Consider the following 15,264-nt stretch of genomic DNA (forward strand, 5'->3'; position numbering starts at 1 on the left):
AATCTAGATCAGGGTATGTAGTTTGTTGGTGTTGTTCTTTGGGATTTTTTTTTTTTTTTTTTTGCATACATCTGCTCTTCACAAACCATGTAACAATTGTGGGTGAACTGCAGAAAGCTATGAAAGATATCTTTTTTGTAGCACCGTTTCTGATACTTTATTAATCTGCCTTTTACCTGCAAATTGAAAGTCGAACCCAGACTTCAAACAGGATCTTTACAGATCAGTATTTAAGATATGTGTTCTCAAAAGAAAGTACAGGAAAGAAGGATAACACCTTCCTTGCCTTTATCTCATTATATAATGGCTTGGGTTATATGTTGCAAATCCATGTTCAGAACTCTTGATAGGCTTGCATATAGCGGATAACATTGATCTGATATTTCCAGGTATATTCGTTTTCAACAAGATGAAAGTGAACTGATTGTCTTTAATTAAAACCTGGTGCTTAGGCATGTGAATCTAAGAGACAATAGAGGGCTTCTAAATGCCAGATTGTTTTCCTCAATATGGAATCTCTTTTGTTTTGTTTGCCCAGTAGTCCTTGTCACATGACATTTTGCAATTCTCAATAACCCCATATTACCAAATGTATGATTTCCAAGAAGGGAAAGCTGTGTATATTGTAATTTAGTGCAAGCCCTTTCATTGAATTGCACTAAAGAAAGCATCCTATGTATGTAAATATGTTTTTGATAGTTCTAAATAACATTATGTAAGTGTGAATTAATATAAAGGATGTTGGTAATTTCTTGGCCTATGTTTTGGTATCTATATAGCAAACTTATTGCAAAGTCACATTGGTATATAAATTATCACATAATCATGTTCCTATTTTACTTTGTAATTTGAACTAACACATTTTTATCTTTAGAAAGCTATCATCCAATCCTCCTGATCTCTAGGATGACAGCTGCAAAAGTATTTCTCTTTTAAAGAACCAAACTAAACTTTTATTTTCTAGCAAATTCATTTCCCCCTCTTAATTTTTAAGTAGATTTAAGTATCTATTTCTGCAGCCGCAGTAGTTCTTAAACTTAACGTTTAGTTAAAGTTGGAGTCTTAAAACAACGCCAGAGAGCCTTGTTTCATCAAATCAGCTACTGTTTGTCTGCGTTTTCTCTGTGTGTGTCTTCCTATGTGGCTGCCTTGCAATGCTGAGCTATTTTTTGACCCCCTGATCTTTTGGTAACATAGTTTTTCCTCTAATAACCTCTTCCCCCAACCCCTACCCTTTTTTTTTACTACCTCAGAAGTTTTTTTGCAATTTTTTAAAAAACTATTTATAACATGTAGTCACAGTTGTTTTATGAGTTCCTAAGACAGGTTGTATACAAAGATGTACTTAAGGACCTATCTTTAACCCAAGAAAGAAAAGAAACAACTAAATTTCTTTGTGCAACATTATGACTGATCCTCATTTTCAATTGTAGATTCCTAAAATTAAATATACATTGATTAAGGGCCTTATATGCACGAGGAGAGACACCGAGTTAGGCATTTTGACATATGTTCTTTCATTACACTTCTGAATTTTAATTCAGGACAGACTTACAGGACACAGGTGCCTTTTATTTGATAACTTCTTTGTTTTTATTTATTTTCTATTTGTTCATTTAATTTTTTAGAGACAGGGTCCCACTCTGTCACCCAGGCCTGGAGTGCAGTGGTGCGATCTTAGCTCACTGTAGCCTCAAACTCCTGGCTTTAAGAGATCCTCCTGCCTTGGCCTCCCAAAGTGCTGGGATTACAGGCATGAGCCATTATTCCCAAGTCTGCTTTCTTTGTTTAGATACAGCCTGGGTTATAGATCTACCACTTTGCTGTTTTTATTTTCTCTGTTTATATTGATTCTTGAAATAGTGAAAACAAAGAACTTTGATAACATAAAAAGCATTAATTTTATACCTTGAAGGCATTTTGGGCATGTGTTTGACTACCCCTAAGATTTAAAATGTCAAAAACACATCAGTTAGTGTAAATTTATTTTTAAAACTTTAAAGAAAGGTTATTTGAATAAAACCTACCAGATTTTACAGGCCTGATTGGAGAACTTCTCTCTGTTCTCTAGTTATCTGATAGCCTATTATTTTAAAATTAGTCCTGATTTCACATGGCAGAATTAACAATTTGAGAATAACACTCTTTTGTTTAAAAATCTTATCTTAACTCCCCAATCAGTAAGGAAAGAAACATTACATTAGAAGATAAATTAATGTTACAAACAGCAGTGGTATTGAAGAAAGTGCTGTTGGAATGGTGAGACAAGAGTGGTATTCAAGAGGCTCTCAAAGTATGAGCACTAGACACATATATGCCAGGTTATTGTTGCATAAAGAGTTTTTAAAAGTTTTTTTATAAAAAGTTATATGTGGTTGTGCTGGATTTCTAATTGCTAGTCTTTATGAGTATTCTTTTTGACTCTGTGGATTGTATGTACTTTATGCTTATAAGTTGATGATTTGTTTTTGACTTATTTAGATCCTACTCAAATGGGAGGCCTGAGTATGCTGCTGTTAGCTGGAGAACATGCTCTTGGCACACCAGAGGTAAGCCAGTCCTTTTCCATCTCCACTGTGCTCATGTTTCGGGTTGGGAACACAGTTACAGTCTGTTTACGTTGTTCATTCTGCATTTTCACTGTTTATAGCTCATGAACAAACTTTATAATCTTTCTCTTTAAGATCTTTCTGTGTATTTTGTGTGTTGAGTGTAAGATAAGTGGTGTAAATAAGGCCATGAGGATATAAACACAAGTCAGGTGTTGAGGTTTTCTGAACCTACATGTAAGGTTGTAGTAATGCAATATATAGATCACTGGTGTTTGCCATGACTGTATCGTGGTTATGTCAGTTGGGTGCTATAATTCATTTATTCGAAACATTCTCTGCTTTGGTGATGTTCACATGCTAGTGGGAAGATAATAGCTAAAAATATGCAACTGTCAGTCTCTCTGGTACCTGAATAATTCCAAACAGCTGTTTTGAAAATTAGGAAACATGGCATTTCAGGATTGTTTTATTCTTCTTTCCCTTCCCCACTTGAGACAGGGTCTCACTCTGTTGCCCAGGCTGGAGTGCAGTGGCATGATCACGACTTCCCAGGCTCAGGTGATTCTCTCACCTCAGCCTTTGGGTGATTTGGACTACAGGCATGTACCCCGAAGTCCAGCTAATTTTTGTATTTTGTGGAGAGACAGGGTTTTGCCATGTTGCTCAGGCTGGTCTCGAACTTTAGGGCTCAAGCGTCTTAGCCTCCCACGGTTCTGGGATCACAAATATGAGCCACCGTGCTTAGCCTGTTGTAATCTTTAAAACGGAAAAAGGACCTAGGCTTTCATGAACTTGGTTTCATGATCTAGTTATTGGACTGCTTTGGCTAAACATTTTTAGGTATGATTTTGATGGGCAGATAGTGGCAGTTAACCATGCACAGTCTGCATTTGTAGAATTCCCCTATTTCCCAGAGACGTTTAACAGAGGCCAACTGAATTGCCCTACAGGTCATGTTATTTTACCACACGCAGGTTTTTGAGATGGAAATTTTTCAATCCCCAACCAGAATTGTTGTTTAGGGCCAAATAACAATGACTCAATTTTATTTTGGGTCATATTTTTTACTTTTTTTTTTAGTTGTGATTGTGTCATGCTTATTATACTTGAAGGCTATTAAATAGTGGTTTTTGTAGAAATATAATTAGATAATAACCTACTTACATTATAAAAGGTTTTTGTTTTTTATAGTTTACATGTGGGATCCAAAATTGTTGACTATATATTCAATTTAACAGAATTTTTTTGATTCTGTTCACTTCAGTGCAGCAAGAAATGTACAAATGTGTGCAAAAATACACTGGTAGTTATTTACTTTCTGCTAATCTTCAGCTGGAAAAGCATACATGTCACTTTGTGCCTTTGCATACTCATTATTCATCATGTTTGTAGTTTCTAACATAATAGCATTGTCAGGCATCGTTTCACTTTCTAACACATTGCTGCTACCTCTTAACAAATCAAACTGTCATTTAGGTGTAGAGTATCCCAAGCATGTTCCAAAGGTGAATGTTGGAGTAATAATATGCACTTGACCTTTCAACACGTCTGACTCAATATGATTTCCAAGCATGCATTGAATTGTAAAAGCCAGCATCATCTTTCTTAACTATTAGAATTATCGTAGTGTTTCATTCCCAACATCTATTTAATGTTCTTTTTAAACTTCAAGTACAAATGTAAACAAATCAACATCTGTAGAACTCATGGATGCTAGTCAAAGAAAAGCATGGTTTCTTTTTCCCCTTTTTGCTTAAAGTTTGCCTTTTGGGCTCTTTTCAATGAGACGTTCTCCTACTCCTTAAGAAGGCAGAGTTTTGACACATGCAACTCAACACAGTGGTGGACCTTTTTATCTCTGAAGTAGAAATGTTTTGAGAATTCTCAAGCTAAAGAATCAAAGAAAGCTAAACGATTGAAAGAAGGGAACCATAATGGGAGAAGAGAATCTATGCTAAGGAAGAAGGTGGTAGCAGTTAGGTCTTTAAGAACCACTTCAAAGAACACAACTCTTTCTTCATATTCAGTATTTCCCATCTCAGAGATATTTAGGTCATTATTGAAAATAATCTTGAGATATTTAAACAGTGAAAGTTGTATAAAATAATGCTGTCTCTAAATATAGGTAGTTTGAGAATTTACTTTACAGCTCTCAGTAGACTGCATTAGCACCCGAATTTCTATGTGAAGTCTTATTCCAGATATGTAGACATGATCATAGAACTTTAAGGGCTTATATACATAGGCAGATGAACATGAGACAAATGTAATAAATATGTACTTATGTTTCCCTAAGAAGACTAGCAGGATAATGAGATAAGAGAAATACAGAAATTTCATATTTCTGACATTTAGAAAAATTACTGTGAAGCCTGTTGGTACTGTGAGGTAAGACCAAAGTGACATTTTACAAAAATTCTGCCACCAAAAAATGGTCTAATCATAATTGCTTTTAAAAATGCCATGACAGAACCCTTATTCTCAAATATTATTCTTAAACAGAGAAGGTTTTCTTTTGTTCATTGACCTGAGACCTAACCATATAGAAAAAGTCCTCAAAAGACTATTTTTTAAATATGAAAATCTTAACATAAGGAATAGATTTCTTTAAAAAAAAAAAAAAAGCATCTCTAGAAGGTAGAGAGGCTTACTGTAACTGAAATAATAAAGTCCCAGATTAAAAGCCTATACTGCTTCCTAGATCTGCCTGAAATGCACTTAGAGTTTTAGAGAGAAATTATAATTTCTTGAGATATCAACGGGCAAATAACAACAAACAAAATGTTGTGTATTCTCTTTCTTTCTGTCTCCTGATCAATTCTTAATCTACCATAATAGATTTTTTGCATTATTATTTCAACGTTTTTTATGTGCCGCTGTTACTAAGCCTAGCGTGATTCTATAGTCTCATTGTGGTAACTGGGTCTGTGATGAAGCAAATAGATGCATTTTGATAGTTTGTTTTGTTTCTTTTACTTTCACATAATCGGCCTTTTTTTTATACCCAGAGTACATTGAAATACATAAATTTTTGGGATAAATTATTTAAAACAATGTTGGTTGTTAGAGAATTTATTGATTGAGGAAGCAAAATCGATACACTGAGCAAGAAAGACATAAAGGAGTGACTCCTGGCTCAAAATAGCAGACTAAGCATGTCACTACCGAGACCTTTTAAAATAGAAGCATAGACGTCTCATTAGTAAATAACCCCATAATAATGAAGGAAATGGAAAGGAGTGTGTCCAGTGAATATGAGATTACAACAAATTATTTAAATCAGAAATCAAATGTAGTTGTTTAATCCGTAAAATGTAAGTGCCAGACAAAAATAGGCTGACAGGGAGCTGCAGCAGAGATGAGAGCCTGTCTATTCAATAGAATGCCCAGAAGTTTAAATGAATGTCTCCTTTTTTTTTTTTTTTTTTTTTGTTTAACTTTAAAGAAACAAATAAAAATGCAGAACAAATAAAAGTAATCATGTTCACATCAAACTCAGGGAAGAACTAATGAGAAGGCAGAGAATTAAGCCCTTGTGTTTCATACCAGAGAGTTATCTAAAGATGAAAATACAATAAATTGTCAGTACTTGATCTAGAATTTCTAGAAGTAATCTCCAGGACTAGAAATCTGTTATATTTGTTAGTTACTTTAATAAAAATGGAAAGCTAAATTAAATTTTAAAAAACAAGGCAGGGAGTGATATAATTCAGATTGTGGAAGGGGCAGTTATTCACCATATCATGTATACAACAGTTTGGATTAATCTCAGAAAGGATGACATCCAGTATCAGACCTAAGTGAGCAACATAAATTCATCTTGGCTAGAACAGAAGGGGAGGGTGGTTGGAGAAAAGTAGAATATAAGTTAGGCAGATTAATTAGAGCTGATGAAAAGCTTCGAAGGTATCAATATCTATGTAGTTGAATGACTGTTTGAAGCCAAACTTTCAAATATATGAGAAGTACCTTAGACTTTGGGTCTGTGCTTTTAGAATGCCTGTTTTGTTGGAGCCAACAGATAATGACAGTAAAGTAGTGATCAAGCCACTTTTTTCTTTGCCTTCCATCCCGTGAAGTGGAGCTAATAATAATATCTGATTGCCTTCAAATCTCAAGGCTACAGTGAAGATTAATTAAATAAAACCTGTAAGGCACTTTTAACTCTCCTGCAAATAATTCTTACAGGTATATAATATTATTGCCATTAGTTAAGTTATTCTAGGCATTTCATATTCAACTTGCAAGTTTAAATTATATCAGACATTTCTCCCACAGGCTGTAATATGCTTTACCAGCATACATTCACACACACACACACACACACACACACAAACAAACACACAGAGAGAGAGAGTTCCTTGTCTATTGAAAACTTAGCAGAAATTACAGTTGTAATTTACTGTCTTTATCACCAGGTGCTCAAGAAGGAGACAGTTTTTTAATATCTGGGAGAAATCAGTATAGGAAGTCCAAAGTCAGCAGAGTAGCTGAGTTAGTGTCAGGTTAGTGGAGAAGATGCTAATAGATGATGGCATACCTCCATAAAAGGACTGTAAAGGTCATGTTCTCTGAGAATTGAACAGTGCCGAACTGTGTGCCATCTTTTCTTACATTTAATTACATGACAAGTGTTTATTGAATGCCTTCTATGTATAAGGCACGTCAGGGAACAAACCAGACAGCACGAAGCTGATACTGTCTTAAGGTTCAAGTTTTTAGATATAGCAAATTCTTCACATGATACTTCTAGCTTAAAAGGAAATCACATTGATTTTCATTTGTTCACCATGATCTGCCCATTTTAAAATGTTTAAAGCTTATATATCAAAATTTCTTAAAATCCAAAAATACAGGTTAAATATTGCTTATTCAAAACTCTTGGGACCAGAAGTACTTCAGAGTTACAGTTTTTGGAGGGTTTTTTGGGGGGAATATTTGTATGATCCTCACCTTTTGGGCATCCTAAATCCAAAAAACATGAAATCTGAAATGCTGTAGTGAGCATTTCCTTTAGCATTATGTTAGCACTCAGAAGGTTTCAGATTTTTTTGAGCATTTCAGATTTTTGGATTAGGGGATACTGAACCTGTAATAAATATATTTTGCCTTGTAAGTTTGTAATATCAATCTGTCACCTCCACTAGGAAGTCCTTCATGATTATGATTGCTTGAGCCAATTCAATTCCCTCCTTATTCTAATCTCTCATATCCCATATTGTTAGTTTCATACCTTAAAACACTGATTATATTTAGTTTTAGAGTTTATTATAAACTGTATAATGTCTTATATTTAAAAAAATTTCATATTGTATTATATGTAAGTATTGTCACTGGAAGACTAAGAAAGTTGGGATCAAAAACAATGACAAGATTTAAACTGCAGTAGGTCTACCCACTTGCCTGGAGAATAGTTGTTATTATATCACAACTAACATGTATTGAACATTTTTTCCAAGGCTCAATTCTTAAGTGTATTACGTAAGAGTAACTTATCCTTGTAACAATTCTGTGAGTTAAGTCTTATTTACCTTATAAGTAAATATTTACCATTAGGTGAGGAAACAGGCAGAGAAGGGTAAAGTAACAGCCCATGATGGTGAAGCTACAAAGTGGCAGAACTGGGATTCCAACCCGGGAGAACTAGCTTCAGTCTTCTTGCAGCACACAGGGGCCTTGATGATTCCGCCTCTGCCCGTCCAACCTTAGCTCTGGCCACTTCTCCTGTGTGCTGACCTGTGCTGCACCCTTACTGAAGCTCATCGCTGCCAGAGCAGGGGCATTTTGTGAGTGCTTTCTGGGGCCAGGCATTGTGTTTACAGTTGACATTGAGTAACTCATTCTCTCAAGAACCCTATGAGGCTGGTTTATTATTTTACCCATTTTATAAATGAGGAAACTAAGTCAGAGAGGTGAAATAACTTCTCAAAGGTCATAGAATGAGAAATTCATAATACTAGGATTTAAAGCCACATCGTTTTTCATTAAATGATGAGATAGGCAAAATCTGAGACAGAGAAAAGTTGATTTTTACCAATATTTGTTGAATAAAGGAATGATTATGTCCACATCTTAAATGCTGAGTTTTTAACAATTTCAAACAAATACAGATTTAAATAAAATGGAAACTTTTCACTTTCTTTATTCTAATTTCTAACGTCAATGAAATGAGGCAATTTATGTTTCTGCTTGTTGGTGTGTTTGAATTAATTAGATATGTGCCTCCTTTAGGCTACTGTATTGGACTATTCCAGAATACTTTAATCTATTGAATTCCAAACTCCTTGCCCCAATGTCCTACCTGAACCTCATCAAAACTTTTATTCCCTTCCCAAAGTTTTATAGCTTACTTTATTTAAATTCTACCCTGAAAAGGAAATGAGCTCTCTGAGCTTTCTCTTTTCTTGGGTGGCTCCCCCTTTATGTCACTCTTCACTGCCCATTTTGGCTGGACCTGCCCATCCAGCCAAAGAGCCCAGCCTCTACCATCTGTCCACAGTGGGGCTCAAGCCCAGAGAATTGGGTCCTTCTACCCAGCTTGATTTACAATCACATATCCTCCATAAGTCCCTAGGCTGCATTGATGACACTGAGTATCCTCCTTGGGCTCTCAGAGATGAAGGCAAAGGTAGTGTGGAAGGTGGGCAGAAAGAGAGCTGGGCTCAAAAGAGAGGGGTGGAGAGCAGGAAGAGAAAGGAGGCATTCTTCACAAGAGAGGTGTGGTTATTGTCAGTTAGGTGGTTGTTGGAGAGCACAGTGATGTACACTGTTGCATGTTATTCTCACAGTTTCCTGTGAAGAAGGCAAGTAGGCAGAGTGGCATTGTATCTACTCTATCAAATGAGGAAACTGAGGCAGGTGATCTGAGTTATCTCAATTGCTACTGCAGTTCTTTTTACAACTGGCCTGGAGTCTGTTCTGGACTTTCATACTAGTGCTCAGCCACACAGATTATAGTGTTAGGAGAACTTGACTCATGGGGTAAAATCCATACTCCAGCAGCCCCAGTGCCCTGAGGAAAACCAAGGATGTGTTCTTGCATTTAGCCAGATGACTCGACATGTGTTCTGCTTGTGGGAGTGCTCAGCTCTGTGCTGCTGTTCGGTTATGCCCGCCATGGCGGCCAGGGACTCTCCTCAGATGTGGCGCACCACTGGCATCAGGTAGCCGAGTGCAGTGCGCTGGTAACCAGCTTCTCCTTTAACTCTCAGACGGAATCGTCTACCCCAAAACCATCTCTTCTCATAAAAGACACCCACTGCCTCCATCCAGACCTCTTTCCATCTCTCAAATTTCCTTTTTAACTTACCTTGGAAACACAGGCATTGTATTTCTGACCCCTTTCCCTCAGCTCTGACTTCTTGCCAGACAGTTACTGAAGCCTGGCAGTTACCATCTTTGATTCAGTTGGGGTCTCACATCTCAGCTGGCTTATTTCCTTAATCTTCCAGTTAGCCTCCTGCCTCCAGTCACCCCCAGCCAGCATCACCCTGCACTCCACTGACAGAATTACCTGACTACACATCTCTCTGACTGAAAACCTCAGCTGGCTCCTCATTGCCTCCAGTCCAATTTTCAAACTTCTTCATGTAGAATTCAGATTCTCCCACTATACTCCGATGCATGTATTCTTCAGCCACACTGAGAAAGTCACTTTCTCAAACACACAGGGTTCTTGCCTTCATACTTTTCCACCTCCTGTTACCGCATCGTTTCTACACTTGTGAGAGAACTCCTGGTTTTCCTAAGGTATGTCTTAGACGTTACCTATCTTCCTTCCAGCTGTTCCCACGCAGAATGAAGGCTGCTTCTCCATCCTCCTGTAGACCTTGTCATATTCCACCATTATGCACTTACATTTTTGTATATTATGTTGCTGTCCCCTGCACATGAGTTGCAAGCAACTAAGGGTTAGTTAGGCACATTTCCTTTGGTCATCGTTTTATTCCCTAACACCTACTAGATACAAGTAGAATATAAGCTTCTTGAAAGTAGCAGTCTTTGTGGCTGGCATGTCATAGGTATCTATTAAGTATTTGTTGAATGAGTGAGTAATCAATAAATGTTTGAATTAGCAAGGGTAGGAATGTATGGCTCAGATACTACCAGTGCAATACCCCTTTTGTTGACTATGTGTTCATGCCAGCAGCGCATGGTTGTGGTCTTGTGTCTTGCAAAGTAAGGACAGGCTTATGATAACAACCTAGCTTTCCAAACTACTCACAGTGCATGTAACTGACTTGATCTTGTTTTGTATCAGGAGGCCAGTTCACATTTTTATGTATTCAATTTCACTATATGAATTGCTCCTGTGAAAAAAATACTACATTATTGAAATTCTTAATTATACTAATCACTCCCCTTCCATGGTTATTGAGAATTATAGCTAAATCAAGGAGAGGATTGAATTTGGGTAAATCAAATGAGTATGTACTTAACAAAAATCCCTTTAGCTATTTTCGTTTTTGGGCGTATAGCAACACCTAGTGGCTTTACCGATTATTTCAGAGATTATTTCTAGAAACAGCTTCTTGGGTTTTTTTCTCCCTTATTTAACCACTACTTATTTAATATTTTTTCTTTCCTCTTAATTAATGAACAAATGTCTTTGGCCATTTATTTTGTATTTAGAAAGTAAACTGGCTCTAGCATAGGAATAGATATTACAAAATTGATGTTTATCTATAAAAAGTGTGCCCCACCTAATAAAAATAAATGAAGTACTTTAAATGCAGACATCAAGATGATATAGCTCAATATTTTAAACATTTCACAACCTCTGGAACCTTCTGAATAATGACATTGCTCAAATGGGAGCCTTTTGTGGGAAGTATTCTCTCCCTTTTATATAGATAGAATTTCTTATTTCTTTATCAAATGCATGTGTAGATCAGTGTATGCACAGATATATACATTTTATGGGATGCCTTGCTTATCAGGTACTCAATAATGAATTCTTCATGTTTATATTTGCCATGTCATTGAACTGTTTTTATGTTTTGAGATTTTAGATCCCCAGAAGAAATATGTCTAACCTGTGTCACACGGATTTCTGCCTTCTTAATAAGTGATGTGTTTTACAGTTTTTCTTACCTTGACAACTTAGAATTACGGTTGCAAATAATTATTGCATTGAGCTGATGCCTTCTAGAGAACTTTGGGGGCTATTTCCCTATTCAGTTTGTTTTAGACAGACTCCAGTGCTTTATGAAACATTTGTATCTGTTCTTTACAGCTTTTCTGTCCTCTTCTTTTCTTATCCTGCTGCTGACATTGTTTCTTTCTTTCCCAGCCCGCTTCTTTTTTCTTTTCTTTGTCTGCCCTCTTGGCCCCTTCTGATACGTTGTCTCTATTCTTTTGTGAACTAGAGGGTCAGCTAACCAAGTCGGCTAACTACATAGCTTAGTACTAACCCAATTCTCCTGGCTCCTAATTTTGTGCTGTTTCCACTATACTACACTGAAGATGTATGCAAAATCTGTAATGCTTTAAAGTAAGAGTAACTAGGTTTTGAGAGAGGACGTGGTCCACTAGAGTAAAATCCACAGCATTAGTGATTCTATTACTGTTATTTTAGCCATTGAATAGCATTTGTTGTACTCCTGGCCTGGTCACTATGTATGTGAGATTCTTCCTATTCACATACATAGGGAGAGAATTAAGTTAATCAACAGATATTCATTGTGCATCCCCTCTTTGTCAGGAGCATGATAAGCACAAACGTGTAGACTTATTTGATTGCATGCTAAAATTGACAAACCATGTGCAGGATTATAGATGCCTTCATAATTATGTGTTCAAATAGGAAGTTTTATATGAGACCATCCATCCTAAAGATTTGCAAAGGGTATTAATGAACTTTTCAACTTTCTGAATTGATGTGTTGTTGTGGCCAAATAATCTATAAATGACAGTTAAAAGAAAGTTGAATTTTCTTCATGCTGTTAATATGAACTCTAAGCCATAGGGCAGTTTACCTCCTCCTAAGTGGTCACTATTTCTTGTGCATTGTGGGATCTGAAATAAGCATATATGTTATATAGACTTTATGCAGTGTAGCTACTCTAAATAATAATACATTTAATTCCAAATATCTTCTATAGATTTCTGTCTTATGCACACCTATTTTATTAAAGCTTTATGAAGACATTTTATAATTTTCAAAAAGTCCTAAGCTTGAATGTAAATAAAGTTTTGATTATTTACCAAATAATCTAGGAGTCAAACACATAGATTTTTTGATAAAGCAGAGAAGTTGATTTTTTAAAAATACTTCTAAATTATAAAGATATATTTTGTTCAGGTATTCTTCCAATAAAGGAGTTCCCAGTTTTTTGTGGCTATAAATTTCAGGATTTGTTGGCCTTCTTTTTAGTTCATTTTGTGTCTCCTTGGTGGGACATTTGGCACAGCATATCAAATAGTCAGTGACAATAAGAGGGTCAGGCTTTGCAGCCAGACCACAGGTGGCAAATTAATTAAAGCTTCTGCACCTTCACTAATGTGCTTCTCTCTGGGAGAAGGTGACCATTACTCTTTAAAATCCAAAGGTGACAATTAAAATTTCAAATGTTTGCTCCTGCCCCGTGGCCTGTGACATTGTTAGAGAAACACATCCTCAGTGTCTTAAGAGGGTCAGTGAGAAACTGTTTTTAGGAGCATGATCTGGGTGACTAGTGGCTCTTTCCATAGGATTTACCCATCAAATATAATCACATGCAGCTATTAAAATTACACTGGAGAAGACTTAGTGATGCAGAAAAATTAATATTAAAGTTTTTTTAAAAAAAGAACATTCCATAACTGCAGTAGAATGTTCTATTTTCGTTTAAAAATTACCTACATGCACAACTGGAAGAATATATAAGAGTATTAACAGTGCTTATCTTTGGGAGGTAACATTGTAGGTGATTTTTCTTCATTTTGGTGGAATTTTTTTTTTTTCAGATTTTTAACAGTGAACTTGGATTATTTTGTAATCAGAAAACAAGTTATTAAAAAGTATTTGTAACTTTCATTTTTTTCTTTAATGTGAAAGATGATTTTTCCCCCTAGACTCTCTAACTTCATTATTCAGGAAAGTGGGCAGGAATCACACTGAATTGGGATTAAGAGAACTATTGTCAGCTTTCATTAGTTCTCTCCACAAATACTTGTTGAGTATCTACGTTGTACCCAGGCAGTGTTGGAGATAATGCATTAAATAAAGCCCCTGGGAGAGGAAGTACAGTAAATAAATATTTACATCTTGTGGTGATCAGTGTTTCAATAAAGACTAAGGGGATTTTTTAGCATTGGGAGGGGAGGTGTCACTTTCTTCATCTTTGAAAAGTGAGGGGTTTAGATCAGAGGAATAATGAAATCCTTCCCTCTCTAACATTCTGAGCCTCCTATGACTTTTGAATAACAGTTGACTACCAAAGCAATTCTCACCTAAATGCAAAAGTGGGTCAATGTTAGCATTGAGATAAAAGAGGAAATGTATATCCTGAGAAAAAGACTTGATTAAAAAGTGATGTTTCTGTAACTGTTGTTGATAATAAAGATCAGAAATGAAGATAGAGCATTAAATGTTTACCTAACACAGTAAATAGTACAAAAGAAAATATGGTATCTTTCTTTGTTTCAGGTATCCTCTGGCACATGCAGGCCTGATGTTTCAGAATCTCCTGAATTACGTCAGAAGTCACCATTGTTTCAGTTTGCCGAGGTAATATATTACAATTGATACTTAACTAACGAGGAAATTGTAAAGTGGGCTTAAATTGGGGCTGATAACAGTAACTGAAAGCAATGAAGAACTTTGCTCAGCTCAACCATAAGTGGGAAAATAGAATCCAATTTTGGAAAAGGTATTTTGGGTCTCTAGAGTTCTTAATTAAGAAATAACTACATTTATGCATTTGTAGAAGCTTATCGTTTAAAGTCATACTAAACATTATCAACCTCATTACTAATTTTTACTCATGGATAGTAAGGTTAAGAATATATTGAATTGCTATTAGAATTTAGTAATTTATTGATTGTTTATTTGATAAAACAGAAGACAGAATCAGCTCATGGTTATTGGCTATGCAACTAATCTATGCATTTCTTTTTCTTTTTTTTTTTAGTACACCTTTATCTTAATTGAAACTTTAGCATGAGGTTGGCAGTTTTCAAAGTCTTCTTTTGTCAGACTTATTCAGCTCAGTAGGTCTCTTGACACTGGTTCAAAGAGATGGTGTATAAAAGCACATTATCCTTGATATCAAGTCTAGAGTTTAAGACTGCTCAGAATATCTTAATTTACTCTAGAACTCAGTATGAGCCCTCATTGATAAATTTTTTTCTTAAACTTTAAGCCACATGGTCTTTCCTTGATCATTTGAATTGTCTTCGACCATACTTTCTTCGCCACTGTCATCCTTCCTGGTGTTTGCCCAACTGTTTTACAGTTTTGTACAGGGGGAACATTTTTTATTTTTTATTTTTTTCTAGAGTCAGAGTCTCACTCTGTCGTCCAGGCTAGAGTGCAGTGGCATGATCGTAGCTCACTGTAACCTGGAACTCCTGGGCTCAAGGGATCCTCTCGTCTCAGCCTCCTGATGACTAGGACTGCAGGCGCATGCCACCATGCCCAGCTAATTTTTTTTTTGTTTTTTTAAACAGGGTCTCGCTATGTTGCCTAGGCTGTTCTTGAATTACTGATCTCAGGCGATCTTCCCGCTTC

At 36.0% G+C, this 15,264-nt stretch overlaps 1 protein-coding gene across 4 annotated transcripts in view; it reads left to right on the plus strand.

Moving 5' to 3' along the window:
* Positions 1-15,264, plus strand: part of BBX (bobby sox homolog (Drosophila)) — a 282,596-nt gene that overhangs the window by 197,414 nt on the left and 69,918 nt on the right. For all 4 annotated transcript variants that reach the window (XM_011995361.1, XM_011995374.1, XM_011995367.1 and 1 more), the window contains 2 exons: positions 2,482-2,549; positions 14,182-14,262. In XM_011995361.1, the coding sequence (XP_011850751.1) occupies positions 2,482-2,549; positions 14,182-14,262 (149 nt within the window). The remainder of the gene's footprint in view (positions 1-2,481; positions 2,550-14,181; positions 14,263-15,264) is intronic.

The sequence above is a fragment of the Mandrillus leucophaeus genome, unplaced genomic scaffold (assembly GCF_000951045.1).
Source record: "Mandrillus leucophaeus isolate KB7577 unplaced genomic scaffold, Mleu.le_1.0 Scaffold113, whole genome shotgun sequence".
Classification (NCBI taxonomy): domain Eukaryota; kingdom Metazoa; phylum Chordata; class Mammalia; order Primates; family Cercopithecidae; genus Mandrillus; species Mandrillus leucophaeus.